The sequence below is a fragment of the Zingiber officinale genome, chromosome 7A (genome assembly GCF_018446385.1).
Source record: "Zingiber officinale cultivar Zhangliang chromosome 7A, Zo_v1.1, whole genome shotgun sequence".
Lineage (NCBI taxonomy): Eukaryota > Viridiplantae > Streptophyta > Magnoliopsida > Zingiberales > Zingiberaceae > Zingiber > Zingiber officinale.
This window is the reverse complement of record NC_055998.1, coordinates 123,576,037-123,593,471: the sequence shown is the minus strand read 5'-3', so window position 1 is coordinate 123,593,471 and position 17,435 is coordinate 123,576,037. Positions and strand designations below refer to the sequence as shown.

At 47.0% G+C, this 17,435-nt stretch overlaps 1 protein-coding gene across 1 annotated transcript; it reads left to right on the top strand.

Annotated features, from left to right (window-relative positions):
- The first annotated feature begins 422 nt into the window (after positions 1-422).
- On the top strand, positions 423-5,050 carry LOC122002349 (leucine-rich repeat receptor-like serine/threonine-protein kinase BAM3). The gene is made up of 3 exons (XM_042557489.1): positions 423-611; positions 993-3,651; positions 4,438-5,050. Exons 1-3 carry the CDS (start codon positions 546-548, stop codon positions 4,815-4,817), a joined length of 3,105 nt encoding a protein of 1,034 aa, XP_042413423.1. The 5' UTR covers positions 423-545; the 3' UTR covers positions 4,818-5,050.
- Positions 5,051-17,435: the final 12,385 nt, after the last annotated feature.

Below are 17,435 nucleotides of genomic sequence, written 5' to 3'. Positions count from 1 at the left end.
AAAAAGGGAGTCAAGTAGAAGCACCAGGAAGCAAAGAAGGCTACTTTGGCAAAGAAGAGGAAGAAAAGAGAGTGACTCAGCCTCTTGTTCAATCAATCCATATGCTACAAGAGCACTCTTTCCCATGTGAAGGGGGCCAGCCAATTTCATCTTTATCAAGTCTTTTGAAGTGGAGGGGATCTTTGGGAGCCCTCCTCTGAGGAACCATCCACCTTTGGGAGGGACATGAAACAAAGCCCAACAAAAGCTTAATGATTCCTTTCCTATCCACAAATCCATTCACTTGCAAATATTTCTATACTAATCTTTCATCATTTCCCTCTAGGTTTTAAAAAACATGCATGGCCTCACTTACTAGGACATAATGATTCAGTTATAATCACACTTTGCTTTACTGACTAAGGTAGGAGGACATGAACTGTCAAACGCTGCAACAGTGGAACACTTCACATCTTCTCTCTGCCAATGTCTATATCTTTTCTTTGATAACAAACTGAAATTAATGTTTCTGGCAAAATTACTCCGAATTTCCGAGCTTCACTTTAATGGTAGGTGCAGGCTCTGAGATGTGGCTGAACGAGGGAGGAATCAGTTGCAGGTTCCAGTTTCAGGTCCAGCTTCTCTGCAAATGCAAATTCTATTTTGATGCCAAAATTTACTGCAAGTGAAGTAAGGGATGATTCTTAATAACACTTTAACCTCTTAAATCTTTTCTTGTTTGTTTGTTTGTTTTTTGTTTCTCCAAAATCTAAAACTTTAATGAAAAAACTCTGAAACTTCTGTCGGCTGTCATGGTTTTCCTGCCAATATTATTCAAATACACCCTCTTCCTTTTCCCTCTTCCACTTCATACTTATTAGTATCCCCTCGAGCACACCCTCAGCTCCTAAATCCAATCAAGTACAAAAGATCTGTTATTGAGGCTGAGGAACTTGCCAAGTAATCACTTATCTTCAAGGATCTTCACTGAGAAGTCTTGTCTTCTACAACAGATGCATGCCGCCTTCCTGAAATCTAAAGCTATATTTCATGTCATGGCCGACTCTTCCACAGAAATGGTTATTTTTCTTCTTCTTCTAGCGGCGTTGGCCGCCGTTGTAAACCCTGCTGCTGGTGCTACGCTTCATGATGATGCCTCAGTGCTGGCATCCATGAAAGCAGGGTTCCAGTCTTCCATCCCGGAGCTGGAAAGCTGGAGTGAAGCCAATCTGACCTCAGTCTGCTCGTGGTTTGGCGTCCGGTGCGACCTCGGCCGCGTGGCCGGCGTCGACCTCTCTAACTTGAACATTTCCGGCAGTATCCCGGTCGACGTCTCAGGCCTCGACGCGCTGGTGAACCTCTCTCTCGCCGGGAACCAGCTCGAGGGCGAGATTAAGCTCGCCAACTTACCGGGTCTTCGGTTCGTGAACATTTCGGGCAACTTGCTCGACAGCGGGCTCGAGTGGAACTTCGAGAGCTTGCGGAGCCTGGAGGTGCTCGACGCCTACGACAACAACTTCACCGCCGAGTTGCCGTCCGGCGTCGCGAATTTGAGTCGACTACGGTACTTGGACCTCGGCGGAAACTACTTCACTGGGAGGATTCCGGCGAGCTACGGGAGTTTGGCTGCGTTGGAGTACTTGTCGTTGAATGGGAACGATCTCCGCGGCAGAATTCCCGGTGAGATTGGCAACTTGACGAGACTCAAGCAGCTCTACTTGGGCTACTACAACGTGTTCGACGGCGGCATCCCAGCGGAGCTCGGGAGGCTCGCCGCCACCCTAGTGCATCTCGACCTCTCCAGCTGCGGCCTCGAAGGGGGCATCCCGGGCGAGCTTGCCGACCTCGCCAACCTCGACACGCTCTTCCTCCATTCCAACCGCTTGTCGGGGCCGATCCCGGCGGCGCTCGGCAACCTCACTCTGCTCACCCTGCTCGACCTCTCCAACAACGCGCTCACCGGGGAGGTACCCCTCGAGCTCGCGGCTCTCGCCGAGCTCACCCTGCTCAACCTCTTCATCAATCGGCTCCACGGCTCGATCCCTGACTTCGTCGCCAGGCTGCCAAAGCTAGACACGCTGCAGCTGTTCATGAACAACTTCACCGGCGTGATCCCGGAGAAGCTGGGGTCCGGCGGCCGGCTCCGCGTGCTGGACCTTTCGTCGAACAAGCTGACGGGCACCATTCCTGGCGATCTCTGCCCGCTTAACCAGCTCAAAGTTTTGATCTTGTTGAACAATTTCTTGTTTGGACCGATCCCTGAGAGCTTGGGAAAGTGTTGGAGCCTCACGAGAGCGAGGCTTGGGCAGAATTATCTCAATGGCAGCATTCCCTCGGGGATTCTCTACTTGCCCAGTCTGAACTTGTTAGAGATGCAGAGCAACTACCTCTCTGGTTCAATACCACCCAATGATGATTCCGGACAGAGCAGCTCCCAATTGGCGCAGATTAACTTATCCAACAATTTGCTTTCTGGTTCAATTCCTCCGTCAATCTTCAATCTCTCCTCGATCCAGACCTTGCTGTTGGGCAACAATCAACTCTCCGGCGAGATCCCCGGTGACGTCGGAGAACTCCGGCACGCGGCCAAGCTTGACTTTAGCCGCAATGCCCTCTCCGGCGCGATCCCGTCCGAGCTCGGGGCCTGCACCCAACTCATATACTTGGATCTCAGCCAGAACAACCTCTCCGGGCCGATCCCGGGCGAGATCGCCAGGATCTCGGTACTCAACTATCTCAATCTCTCTCGCAACCATCTGTGCGACTCGATTCCGCGATCCATCTCGGAATTGCGAAGCCTCACCGCGGCGGACTTTTCCTATAACGATCTCTCCGGTGAGGTGCCTGCCGTCGGCCAGCTGGCCTACTTGAACGCTTCGGCATTCGCGGGCAACGCCGCTCTGTGCGGGGCAGCGACGGGTCAGTTGTGCAATGTTCACCCGGCGGCGGCGATTTCGCGGCCTCCCGCCGGCAGGGGCCGCGCAGGGGGCGATTTCAAGCTGATCGTCGCGCTAGGGCTGCTGCTCTGCTCGCTGGTGTTCGCCGCAGCGGCGGTGGCTCGGGCCCGAACGTACCGTCCCGGAGGGGGCAGGGCGGCGGGGGAGTGGCAGCTGACGGCATTCCAAAAGGTGGGGTTCGGCCTGGCGGAGGTGCTGGAAAGTATGAAGGAAGGGAACGTTATCGGGCGCGGCGGCGGAGGGACCGTGTACCTCGGTCGCGCGGGGGGCAGCGAGATCGCGGTGAAGCGGCTGCGGGGCGGCGGGCATGACCACGGCTTCCGGGCGGAGGTGCGCACTCTGGGGAGCATCCGCCACCGCAACATCGTACGTCTGCTGGCGTTCTGCAGCGACGGGGAGACGAACGTGCTGGTGTACGAGTACATGGGGAAAGGCAGCCTGGGGGCGGCGCTGCACGGCAAGGGAGGCGGTGCATCCCTCGGCTGGGGAAGACGCTACCGGATAGCAATGGAGGCGGCGCGGGGGCTCTGCTACCTGCACCACGACTGCAGCCCGCGGATCGTGCACCGCGACGTGAAATCCAACAACATCCTTCTCGACGCGAGCTTCGAGGCCCACATCGCCGACTTCGGCCTCGCCAAGTTCCTCCACCACGACGGCGCCGCCTCCGAGAGCATGTCCGCCATCGCCGGATCCTACGGCTACATCGCTCCAGGTGCAACAAATACCACTCTCTATCCATTACAATTCCTTATTTAATTACAATCAATGGTTAATTCCTTGTTTCTCGATTTCTTGTTTGATTCTTTCTTCGTTCTTTTTGGCTCTGCAATTTCTTGTTTTATTTTGCCAACTCTACTTCCAAATTTTAGCTCTTCGCTGGATTCAGCTTTCCCACTAACCCTAATTGAATTGATGGAACAATCGAATTCATTGATCTGACGAAGAATTGATTGAAAAAGTTCAATCATCCGTGGTCCAATTTTACTACACAACTATTCCCCCTCGTCCACACAAATGACAGAAATCCAACACCAAATCTCCTTGTTCTGCGAACCCCATCAATGGAATTTAATTCCCGTCCAGCTTATGAATCCCAACGAGGAGGAACACGAACAGGGACGTGACACTGCGTCGACTGCATGCATGCATGCATGCATGCCGTGGCGTGGGAGGAGTCTCGGTCAAGTTATTCAGTCCGCAGCATCGGCCTGTGTAACTGCGCCGTTCCCAAAGTGACGATCACTCGCTGCTCTGTTCTCAGTCAAACAATTGCTGTGATAGATTTCTCGATCCTAGTGAACTGGGATGGGTTTTTCATTTACTTATTCATTAATTAATTCCTGGGAATTGTTACCGGACCAGATCCTGTTGACTTTTTGGATGGCAAAACAAAGATTCTTCCCATGATGTACCCTCAGTCCTCTGTTTCTTTGATTAGATTTGATGCCGAATAATATACTCGTTGTCTTATTTTTACTTGATTCTTTCTTCTGAGCAGAGTACGCGTACACCCTCAAAGTCGACGAGAAATCCGACGTGTACAGCTTTGGCGTGGTGCTGCTCGAGCTCGTCACCGGTCGGCGGCCGGTGGGCGACTTCGGCGACGGCGTCGACATCGTGCAGTGGGCGAAGTTCGCGACGGGCGGCAGCCGGGACGGCGTGGCGGCGATCGTCGACCCTCGACTCGGGGCGGGGGCGCCGCCGGCCGACGAGGTCGCGCACGTCTTCTTCGTGGCGATGCTGTGCGTGCAGGAGAACAGCGTGGAGCGGCCGACGATGAGGGAGGTAGTGCAGATGCTGTCGGAGTTCCCCCACCGGCTGCCGGAGAGCTGCAGCCACCAGTCGCCGCCCCAGCTAGTTCCGGATCTTTTGACCTAGTTGTAATTCTGATACTTGCTAGGACCGAATAACTAAATTGCCGGGGTGCATAAGGGCCTCTCTGTAAAATAGGTAATTATGTTGAGGTTGTTTTAATTAATGGACGATGATGTATTGTATTATTCTTTCCTTTAAATTTTCTGTCCTTTTTTATAACTTTGCTTAGAGAGGGGATGCAATTGGCTCCTCTAGTTTTCTATAATTTAAGGAGGCATGCCATCATTTGGAGACAAGGCTAATGATGTTGTTTTGCTCCCTAATTTGTGTCGTTTATTTGAACTTTATGTGACACAATAATTCTCACTTGTTTTTTTGGCTTTTATATTTTGCATGCTCATGTTGGAAAGCTGAACCGTGTTCAATGGATTTTTTTTAACTGAAAATATAATAATAATGATTTTGTCGGTAATATAAGAAGATAGAATTATCGGTAACGTGACTAAAATATTGACTAAATTATCATAATCTGAAAGGTGAGCTATCTTTTATATTGACCTAGTCATCACAGATCTTCTGATCAACGCTATCTATAGACAGTGATCGGGTTGCCTGATCGCTGACACCCCGATGCTCGAGGCAGGTCCCAATAATATATAAGTGGTCGAATAATAAAAAAACAATGAAAAAAACATAGGATGAGTGCGGTGACATCCTAGTCCCGGGGGCGCCTTCGGATGGATCGGCGAGCTGACCATGGAGCTGATCGAGTCGTCGTGACTCGGAAGAGTAGATGAATCTGAGCTGACTGAAGAGGAGCTGAATCCAGAGGTGAGCCGAATACGGCATGGATCCAAAAGGTGGCACACAATCAGAATACAACAGCGGCACGACCAGCATATGACGATGGCATGTAGGCTGGAATACCCTAGCGGCTCAAAGGCCTGATCACACTAATGGCTCCCAGGCTGGATAATACTAACAGTTCCCCATAATAATAGTAGCGCAAAGGGCGAAACATAGCGGTGGTCAGATCGGCGCCGGAAGCGGCGACAGTGACGGTAGAGGTGCCAGAGTCGGCTGTAGCAGCACTGAAGGTCACTGTAGAGGTGTCCGAGAAGGCGGACAACGGTGACGAGAAGAAGGGCAGCGACGGTGATGCTGCGAGGTCGTCGGAAGTCATATGTCAGCTGATGGCTGCTGTTGGAAACAGTGACTTGAAGAGGCGAAGACGGTGCAAAGCACCACAGGGTATACATGGCGGCAGCGGCCCGGAGACCTGAGGCAGCGACGAGATCTGCCAGTGACTGCTCGAAGTGCCAAGGACTCACACACGGGAGAGGAAAGGGGGTGTCAGTGACCGGCGGAAGAACCCTCGCGCGAAGGCGTCGACGTAATCGGGGTAGTCGGCGCCGGCAGCATGCGTATGCTTCCTCCAGTGGGTAGCGACGACTTCAGATCACTAAGGCAGGCCTCCTCCTCTTCTCCTTCAGTGGAGGCGGACTGATGTTGAGAAGGGAATCCAACCAAAAACCTCGCGGCGATGCTGGAAAAAACCTGAAGCGGCGAGAGAGAGGGAGAGGCGTATGAGATCTCCGACAAGGTGACGGTGAGAGCCTCCGGTGACGGCACAGCATGCTTCGTCCCTTTGGCGGCGAGATCCAATCCACCCCCCTTTTCCTCCCCTTCTCTCTAATAAACAATGCCCCCTTTAATACCAAAACCCTTAAATGTGAAATTGTAACGACCCGCCTCCTACTAGCTAGGCTGCGAGGTCGGACCGTCACAATATGCTGTGCTAAGCTATACTTTAAGGTGCGGAAACGTGAACTAATTTAAAATTTACTAAACTCATGTCAATTGCTACTAAATCTGAACTTATGCTTTAAAGTACCCTTTTAAAGGTTGTACCTTTACTCAAAAGAGAAGATCTAGCCTTCACATATAATTAAGGACTGAACTTAAGGGTTCCCAGCTGAAACAGGCATTTCAATCGATCAGCTGATCGATTGGGATGTTCGGATCGATTCACTGATCGATTCAGGTGGCTACCGTATACCAAAGCTTTGTTTGGATCGATCGGTTGATCGATCCAGCCTTGTTAATCGATCTAGTGATCGATCCAGCACGCTACTGTGCATGAAGAATTTATGAATCGATCGGCTGATCGATCCAGCTATGACTCATCGATCCAGTGATCGATTTCAGAGCTCTCTGTTCGCGAGGCTAATTCCCCGATCAATCCAGGAATCGATTCCGGGGCTCACTCACTGTTCATGAAATCAACTCTCAATCGATCAACCGATCGATTGAGGTCCCTCCAATCGATCGGTCAATCGATTGGAGTTTCTGATTTCGCTGCTGAACTCTGATTTCAGCACTGTTTCGTGCCAAATCACATACATTAACTCTATAAACAAAAACCAAGCTACTAGACCTACCAATACATACGATTTACTGTCAAACATCGGGATAACTAGTGGATTAACCATAACCCAGTGCCTACTTTCATAACTCATAATATTAAAACATTCTAAAGATATGAAGAAATAGAAACTATAAGAAACTCAATTCTTTAACACTTGCTAATCTCCAAGAATCTTTATTCCAAGTCCTGCCACACACACCTTCACTGCATTGACCTCCAGCCTCCGCTAGTCCATTTTTCCTTTACCTTTATCTGCAGTATAAGGGAAAGAAATATTTATAAGCTTTCGCTTAGTAAGAAACCATCTACCTCACAAAAACATGCATACGATGAAATCATGCTTTTAAAATATGCTACTTGAAATACATGTTGACATGCTGAAATTTAAATACTGAAGTTACTGATCACGTATACTAAAACGTAGCATCAAAACTAAGCATGGAATATCAAGAGCTAAGCATGAACTAACGCAGGTATTAATAGAAAGAAGCTAAACTGATACAACACTGAGATGAACTGAACTAAACTAATACTGAATTTAAATCATGTTCACATAACTGATTGTGAGATTTTGAAAAACTATTTATAAATATAGATCAAAATACTAAACATGCTGCTGATGGGCTCGACAACTATACTTGCTATGCGCGCATCCCTAACTAAACCCGAGGTAGCTAGTCCCGAATCTAGTAGGGTTACTAGGTTATCTAAACCTAGGGACAACTATGGGAGCCCAACCCAATGGACATCTAGTCCAGTACAGTGCCACTGCTGAAAATAAAATACTGGATATAACTGAATTTTCTTATCTTGTTATCTCTAGGTTATCTGAACCTAGAGCTAGGTTGTCTGAACCTAGATGCGACTGTGGGAGCCCACCTATTGGACCGTAGTCCCATAAAAGCTGTAATAAAACTGAACATGCTGTAAAAATGCTTCTATTGCATTTACTGAGGTATTAAAATGCCCACGGTGGCATTTAACTGATTTACACATTTTATCGAACATATGGTGTGCACTAGTTCACACCCTATATACTAAAATTCTGCATACAACTAAATTGATGCCTAAAACCTCGAAAAAACTACTTATACTGCAGGTGAGGGGTTTCTTACCTCCTGCTCGAAGTTTCTTACAATCTAAACGCTAGGTTTCCGGTGGAGAAGATCCCTTCGGTGATCTCCTTATGTCTACGTGTTCCTCTCGCGGAGAGGAGCGTCCTCGTGCCTTTGATGTTGCCGGAAGATACTCCTATGGCCCTAGGGATGGAACCCTAGGTCTCCTTGAGGTTGGCGCCGAGAGATGAGGGAGAAAAAGAGAGGGTCGGCGGGTGAGGTTTGAGGGAAAAGTTTTCTCGTTTAAGAAAATAACAATTCCTCACTTAAATTCCCTATTTATATTAAGTGGTCAATTCGCCCAACTTAAGTATAAATATAATTGATTCCCTCTTCTTTCAGCACGGCCCTGCTGGGTTCACTTGGTTACTAGAGTTCACCATAAGTCATAGGACCCAATAGGTCTCGGGTTCAATTCCCGCGTAGGCTATTTTACGATTCTATTTATTTTTATTATCTTTGCTACTCTAAAAAGTCTGTAAAAATATCCTAAAATTCCAGAAAAATACTAGGATATTTCTAATAATTATTTTGAGAATTTTCGGGCATTACAGAAATAACCAAAATGCCCCTCTCTTTTCTCCTAATTCCTTCTAAGCCCAAAGATATATCTGCATCACAAACCTTCCCTTCAAGTCTAGTCGAAGGAGGTGCGAGTCCGACTGACTGAACAGCTTATAGCAGAAGACTGAATCACTCCTTTGGTACAGAGTCAAATTGTTGGGTTCGTGGTAAAATATCAAGCCCATATCGACGAAGCAACGAGCGAGGCAAGTGTCGACCGAGCGGCGAAAAATAGTGCCAAGTGGATGCCAAGAAGGCGATCGGGTAGACGCCAAGTGAGCGCCCGGGCACATACCACACGAGCTACGAAGTGTCAGGCAAGAGTGGAGCTTGAAAATCGAGCGGGAGCATAGGTCGTGAAATCAAATGTGCCCAGGAGCGGAAGTCGTTAGCCGAGTGAGTGCATCGCCCGTGAGCTGAATGGAACTGTAGCCCGGGAATCGAATGCGCACAGAAACGAAAGTTCTTAGCCGAGCGAGTACATCGCCCGTGAGCTGAATGGAAGTGTAGCCCAGGAATCAAAGGCGCACGAAAGTAAAAGTCATTAGCCAAGCGGGTGCATCGCCCACAAGATACTCTGATCTAAAACCAGTAGGCATACTCTTGTCCGCGGCCATTAGAGATAGCTCGGCCCCGACTGGGAGAGATGGATGCTCTGATAAGCTGGTCTGTGACCAGTGAAGACCGCTCGACCCCAAACGGGGGAGACAGATGCTCTGATAAGCTAGTCTGAGACCAGTGAAGACCCCTCGACCCCAAACGGGGTTGATAGGAGATTCAATATGCAGGTCCGAAATCAGTAAAAATCGCTCAACCCCGAACGGGGGAGATAAAAGATCCGATAAGCTGGTCTGTGACCAGTGAAGACCGCTCGATCCCGAACGGGAGAGATAAGAGATCCGATATGCTGGTCTGTGACTGGTACTGTTCGACCCCGACCAGTCAACACAAGAGTCTCTAACGCTGAGCCCGTGGGTCAAATACAACTCAAACCCGGCCGATCAGCAAGGGAGTCTCTGACTCAAGGGTTTATAGTGGTCGCTCGACTTCTAGGGTTTATAGTTGCCACTCGACTTCTAGGGTTTATAATCGCTGCTCGACTTCTAGAGCCCATGACTCTAATATAACTCAAACTCGACCTATCAGCACGGTAGTCTCTGACTTAAGGGTTTATAGTCGCCACTCGACTTTTAGGGTTTATAGTCGTCATTCAACTTCTAGGGTTTATAGTCGTCGCTCAACTTTTAGAGCCTGTGGCTCTAATATAGCTCAAACCCACCCAATCGGTACGGGAGTCTCTGACTCAAGGGTTTATAGTCGCCGCTCAACTTCTAGGGTTTATAGTCGCCACTCGACTTCTAAGGTTTATAATCGCCGCTTGACTTCTAGGGTTTATAGTCGCCGCTCGACTTCTAGGGTTCGTGACTCTAATATAACTCAAACTCGGCCGATTGACACGGAAGTCTTCGACATTGAGCCCGTGACTCTAATATAATATAAACTCGGTTGATCGGCATGGGGGTTTTCAACATTGAGTCCGTGGCTCTAATATAATATAAACCCTGCTGATCGGCACGGGAGTCTTCGACATTGAGCCCGTGACTCTAATATAATATAAACCTGACCGATCGGCACGAGAATCTTTGATCAGGGAACTATGGCAGATCCTATGACCAAAAGAAAAAAATATAATGGAAAACTGACATGCCTACCAGCAGAGGATCTGACTCAATTCCTCGACTCCCGAACATCCGTGGAGTGAGGAGAATACGATATGTTCATCGAAACCCACCAAGGTCATGAGTATGGCAGAATTTTTTGACGTCGTCCATCTTCACGTTCCAGATCAGGCGAAGTTCCCACAGACGACGCCAATATGATCCTGTCAGGAATTTGAGAAGACAGAACTGCCGGTGATGTGGCTTGAATACTGACCGAGTTGTCATGACCCAAATGGTGAGTTGTCTTCTGTGTTAACCTAGTCATCACAAGTCCTTTGGTCAACGCTACCTGTAGACAGCGATCGGGTTGCCCGATCGCTGACACCCCGATGCTCAAGGCAGGTCCCAATAATATATAAGTGGCCAAATAATAATAGAACAACAAAATAAACACAAGATGAGTGTAGGGATGTACCCTGGCCCTGGGGGGCGCCCTGGGATGGATCGATGAGCTAACCGTGTAGCTGATCAAGTCGTCGTGACTCAGAAGAGTAGATGAATCTGAGCCGATCGAAGAGGAGCTGAATCCGGAGGTGACGACACAGAGCCGAATAAGCATGGATCCAAAAGGCGACACACAATCGAAATACAACATCGGCACGGTCGACATATGACGATGGCACGCAGGTCGGAATACCCTAGAGGCTCAAAGGCCTGATCACACTAATGGCTCACAGGTCGGATAATACTAACAGATCCCCATAATAATAGTAGCACAAAGGGTGAAACACAGCTGTGGTCAGATCGGCGCCAGAAGCGGCGACAGTAACGGTAGAGGTGCCGAAGTCGGCTATAGCGGCACTGAAGGTCACTGTAGAGGTGTCAGAGAAGGCGTACAGTGGTGATGAGAAGAACGGCAATGACGGTGATGCTGCGAGGCCGACGAAAGTCGTATGTCGGCCAACGGCTACTATTGGAAACAACGACCTGAAGGGGCGAAGATGGCGCAAAGCACCACAGGGAATACATGGCGGCAACGACCCAAAGGCCTGAGGCAGTGATGAGATCTGCCCGTGACTGCTCGAAGTGCCGAGGACTCACACTCAAGAGAGGAAAGGGGGTGTCAGTGACCGGCGGAAGAACCCTCGCGTGAAGGCATCGGCGTAGTCGGGGTAGTCGGCGCCGGCAACATGCGTACACTTCCTCCAGTGGGTAGCGGCGGCTTTAGATCACTAAGGCAGGCCTCCTCCTCTTCTCCTTCGGTGGCGGTGGACTGATGCGAAGAAGGGAATCCAACAAAAAACCTCGTCGCGGCACTGGAAAAAACCTAAAGCAGCAAGAGAGAGGGAGAGACGTATGAGATCTATGGCGAGGTGACGGCGAGAGCCTCCAGGGACGGTGCAACGTGCTTCATCCCTCTGGCGGTGAGATCTAATCCAGCCCCCTTTCCCTCCCCTTCTCTCTGATGAACAATGCCCCCTTTAATACCAAAACCCTTAAAATGTGAAATGACCAAAATGCCCCTCTCTTTTCTCCTAATTCCTTCTGAGTCCAAATATATATCCGCATCAAATAATAATAATAATAAATTTACTTAGTCAAATGCTTTCTAAATCTCGCTCACTTCCTAGTAGACCAAATTAAAAAATATAAGTTGCTCCTTTTAAGAAGGGGTGGTGATGGGCTAGCGGTGAGTTAGCTTGGAGGCGGACTGAGGAAGGCTTTGAGCTAGAGACTCGGTGGAGGGGGTGAGATGTCTTCATCGTCGAAAGAGCCTACAGAGTGTAAAAGAATGAAAGAGGAGTTAGAATGGAGACCGAGCTATCCCGGTTATCCCCTCCGATACTCAAATCAGTTTCCAGCGATGCCAAGAATGAAGAAGATTAATAGTATAGAAGAATAATGAAGAATCAATATATGTAGTAGGGAGTTTCTTTTACCTCCCTCCTCCTTGTTTGGCCTTTGGGGGCGGGAATTTTTGTAGGAGGGTTATGTTAAGATAAAAGATGTGATACGTTTATCTAGGTGTCAGAGGATCATGATACACTTGTATATATGTTAGAGGGTCATATTTTCCTTGTCTAGATGTCAGTAGATGAGACAAAAAGGGATGATGGGCATAGCAGTCTAACGAGTTTTTAATGGATTGACTTGGTTCTTGCTCTCCTCTACCAGGAAGACTGGTTGGCCGGATGCTCTGCTCGGCTAGGAAGACTAGTCGGTTGGATGATTTGCTCAACCAAGAAGGTTGACCGGTCGAATACTCTACTGACAAGGAAGACTAATTGGTTTTAGAAGAGTGACCGGGTGGTTGGTCGGTTGCTCTGCTTAGTTAGGAAGAATGTCTAGTCGAATGATCTGTTCAATCGGAAAGACTGGCCGATTGGATGCTCTGCTCGGCCAGGAAGACTAGTCGGTCGGATGCTCTATTCGACTAGGAAGACTGGTTGGCTTTGGGGGAGTGACCGGGTGGTCGGTCGATTACTCTGCTTAGTCAGGAAGATTGGTTGGTCAGATGCTCTGCTCAGCCGGGAAGACTGGTCGATCGGATGCTCTACTTGTCAAGGAAGATTGGATGGTCGGATGCTCTGCTTGGCCAGGAAAACTGGCTAGTCGGATGCTTTGCTCTAACAGGAAGACTGGCTCGTTGGATGTTCTGCTTGGCCAGGAACACTAGTCAGTCGGATGATTTGTCTAGCCAGGAAGATTGGCAGGTCGGATGCTCTGCTCAATCAAGAAGACTAGCCCGTCGGATCTTCTGCTTAGCCAAGAAGACTGACTTGTCGGATGTTCTGGTCGACCAAGAAAACTGACCTGTCGAATGTTCTACTAGGCAGCCTAGTTGGCTTGACTCTGCTCTGCTAGGTATGCTTGTTGGTTTTAGAAGAGTGGTCGAGTGATCGGTCGGGTCAGCCTTGGCGAGTCAACCCTAGTCTAGGAGAGATAGTTATTAGCATCTCTTGACTTTGACCCAATTCAACATGCTATTTTGACCCCTTTTATACCCATGGCACCTTTTAACAGTCGTTGTATCATCTATTTTAATATGTGAAGAAACAATTCTTTCTAACAAATAATTTACTAAAAATGTGAAACCACCACATAACCATTTCAGCCATCCATTATTATTGAGGGAGATAAAGCAGAAAAGTCCAAGTGATAAGTGTCTAGGCAAGGGGTCTATAGAGCCAGTGAAATCCTCTACTGAGTTTTGACCCCCGACTACTATAGCTATATCTTAAACTATTACCACTAAACCATCCCCTAAGAGCCTAAGAAATCTTCTTTGTAAGTATATTCCCTAGCACAATTTGTTGAAACCCCAAGGTTATTTTGATATGATCAACAAGTTAAGTTAGGTCCTGTAGTGTATTAACTTGTGTCTAAGTGTAGAGGAGCTTAGGAACACAGGGAGTCGAGCGGAAGATGCAACTAGCGAGAAGGACAGCACGGGAGAGTGCATCTAAGGGACGAGGCACTGCCGAAGAGTACACCGGCGGACAAGAAGGAAGCGTGTGGTGTTTCTGAGGGATGAGAAGCCAAAGCGGAAGATTGCTCGGGGAGCAAGAGACGTAACTAGCAAGAAGGTCGGCACGGGGTGCGACCGAGGGACGAAGAGCTGCGAATGAGTACGCTGGTAGACGAGAAGGAAGCACGCGATGATTCCGAGGGACGAGAAGCTAGAGCAGAAGCCTGCTCGAGAAGGTCGAAATTGGGTTCGGGTGAGCCTTATTTCGATTGGCTGAAATCACCCAAGCGAGCAAAGCCAAAGCGGAAGATTCGGACCGAGATGAGCAGCACCGAAGTAGAGGGACCGAACCAAAAGTCAACTTTGTTGACTATTGTGGTCCGGGCACCCGAACCTAGAGTTTATCCTGATCACAGTCAAACGCGATCTATGCGAGAAGGGATAAAGTTTTATTCCCTCCCAGGCGCCTGGAACCCTTCCAGGCGCCCCGACCAAAGCTATAAATATAGCCTTGGTCCAAGAAGCTCAATCAACTCAAGCAATTAGCATTTCCAACACTTGTACGCTTTCTTTAGAGTTTAGCTTCTATTTTTCTGTGCGTCATTGCTGTAAAAGGCTTCTCCGCCTGAAGGAAATATTAGTGTGACACATTCCTTGGATTAACAACCTCCTCGGTTGTAATCAAGTCAAATCCGATGCCTCTTCTTTTTGTTATTTTCTGTTTATTTATTTTATGCAAGTGTTATTCTGAGAGTTCGAGAAGGGTAGTTTTCTTTTACTTTTGCAATGCTATTCAACCACCCTTCTAGCCGGCCAACGCGATCCAACAAGTGGTATCAGAACAAAGACGCCTCAGGAGGACTAACCACCGACTGAAGCAACGAGATGGCCGGAACGAACATCTACCCACCAACGTTCGAGGGGGAGTTCGCTTTTTAGAGGCGACGAATGCAAGTTTATTTTAAAATTGATTTTAATATGTTATTAATAATGACGTATGGTTATGAAGCTCCAAATGATACAAAAGGAGAAGAACTTGAGGAGCATCAATGGACTGACGAGCAGCGCGATGAATTCATGACAAACGGTAAGGCTGAATCCCGCCTTCTGAGTGTATTACCTACCCAAGATCTCGAAAGAGTCGGAAAATACAGAAGCGCAAAAGAACTTTGGGAAAAGTTCTTGAAGCTCTACGAAGAACCATTTGAAGCCGACTCCTCGATGGACACCGAACCATCGTCAAAAGAATCCAAGATAGGGGAAATTGTCAGGACAACCCTAACAGCCGAATTCCATCCCGAGGACACAAAAAACTCATCCCAGATAAGCATCGATGAAGGGGAAGAGTCTTTGGAAGAAAGCATCTCAACAGGGGGAATATCAAAAGTCGACAAGGTAAGTCAGGTACGGTCTCTACCTCCTGACCAATTGCTTAATTCGGTTAAAATAATGTCGAAAGATTTTTTCGAGTTAAAAATTATATTATCGAAATATTTTTGCGAATTAGAAATCAAAAATAAAACAAAGAATAGTGAGTTTAAAGAAACTCTAGTAACAGATTGTCGATTAAAGAATCTCGACAAACTAACAAGAGAAAATGATATGTTAAAGGAACAAATATAATTTTCTACATGTTCAAAATTCCCTGCTTTAAATTTGAGAAATTATGACAAACTTAAATGGAAATTTAAACATCACTAACCCAAATTACGATTAGACTTAGCGCTTTCAGTAAGAAAATTAAACAGCTAATTTCCTTAAGAGACTTTGTCTAAGAAAGTAGTTGTTGCTCTAATAACCAAGAAGGTCTAATACTTCGCCACTTGCCTGGAAGTCAAAATATTGAAATAAAATATTTAATTAACTTACTAATAAAGTATTGAAAATAAATAATGCTTTAAAATGTTTTTAAACAATTTTTTTAGAAAAAATTTCTCAAAATTGTCTAAAAATTGCCTAAGTTAGAATTTTCTTTTACTTAGAAAATTTTCTTGCTTAAAATTTTTACTTATTCTCAACAAAATTTTGCTTGCAAAACTTAGAAAAATTTCTAGATTTTTTTTTTAAAAAAATATTTTTACTTAGAAATTTCTTTGAAAATTATTGCAAATTTTTTAATTTTTCAAAGTTTTTTTTTTCAAAACTATTACCCTTAGATTTTTTTTATAACCTCATTTTTTATGTGATCAAAGGGGGAGAAGAAAACGTATAAGTTTAGGGGAAGGTAGACTACAATTTTTCTTTTTTTTTTACAATTTATTGTAATATTAGTTATTTTACTTTTATGTCTATTTATCCTACCTTAACTTGGGTTGCTCACATCAAAAAGGAGAAAATTGTTGGAACCCCAAAATTGATTTGATGTAATCAACAAGTTAAGTTAGGTTCTGTGGTGTTTTAACCTTGTGTCTAAGTGTACAGGAGCTTAGAAGCACAGGGAGTCGAGCGAAAGACGGAGCTAGTGAGAAGGACGACATGGGAGACTGTGTCTGAGGGACGAGGCGCTGCGGAAGAGTACACCGGCAGACGAGAAGGAAGCGTGCGGTGTTTCTGAAGGACGAGAAGTCGGAACAGAAGATTGCTTTGGGAGCAAGAGACGCAACTAGCGAGAAGGTCGGCACGGGGTGTGACCGAGGGATGAAGAGCTGCGGATGAGTACGCTGGCGGACGAGAAGGAAGCACGCGACAATTTCGAGGGACGATAAGTTGGAGCGGAAGCCTACTTGAGAAAGTCGAAATTGGGTTCGGGTGAGCCTTATTTCGGTTGGCTGAAATCATCCAAGTGAGCGGAGCTGTAGCGGAAGACCCGGACCGAGGCGAGCAACACCGGAGTAGAGGGACCAGACCAAAAGTCAACTTTATTGACTATTGTGGTCCGGGCGCCCGGACCTGGAGTTTATCCTGATCGTGGTCAAACGCGATCTATGCGAGAAGAGATAAAGTTTTATCCCCTCCCAGATGTCTGGAACCCTTCCAGGCGCCCCGACCAAAACTATAAATACAGCCTTGGTCTAAAAAGCTCAATCAACTCAAGCAATTAACATTTTCAACACTTGTACACTTTCTTTAGAGTTTAGCTTCTATTTTTCTGTGCGTCATTGCTGTAAGAGACTTCTCCGCCTGAAGGAGATACTAGTGCGGCACATTTCTTGGATTAACAACCTCTCCGATTGTAACCAAGTCAAATCTGGTGCCTCTTCTTTTTGTTATTTTCTATTTATTTATTTTTTGCAAGTGTTATTCTGAGAGTTAGCGATTTAAATATTTAAGATCATTTTTACAAAATGATGGAGGGATTGAGAGAGATGTCTTACATAGAATACAAGCAGGATGGGTGAAATGGAGGGGAGCGTCGAGTGTTTTATGTGACCGTAAAGTACCTCTTAAATTTAAAGGTAAGTTATATAAAACTGCAGTTACACCTGCTATGTTATATGGAGCTGA

Excerpts from the sequence above, each read along its gene's own strand:
- LOC122002349 (XM_042557489.1), top strand. The coding sequence starts at position 546 with ATGGTAGGTGCAGGCTCTGAGATGTGGCTGAACGAGGGAGGAATCAGT. Across the intron at positions 612-992 it reads GTTGCAGGTTCCAGTTTCAG|ATGCATGCCGCCTTCCTGAA; the intron begins GTCCAGCTTCTC and ends CTTCTACAACAG. Across the intron at positions 3,652-4,437 it reads CTACGGCTACATCGCTCCAG|AGTACGCGTACACCCTCAAA; the intron begins GTGCAACAAATA and ends TCTTCTGAGCAG.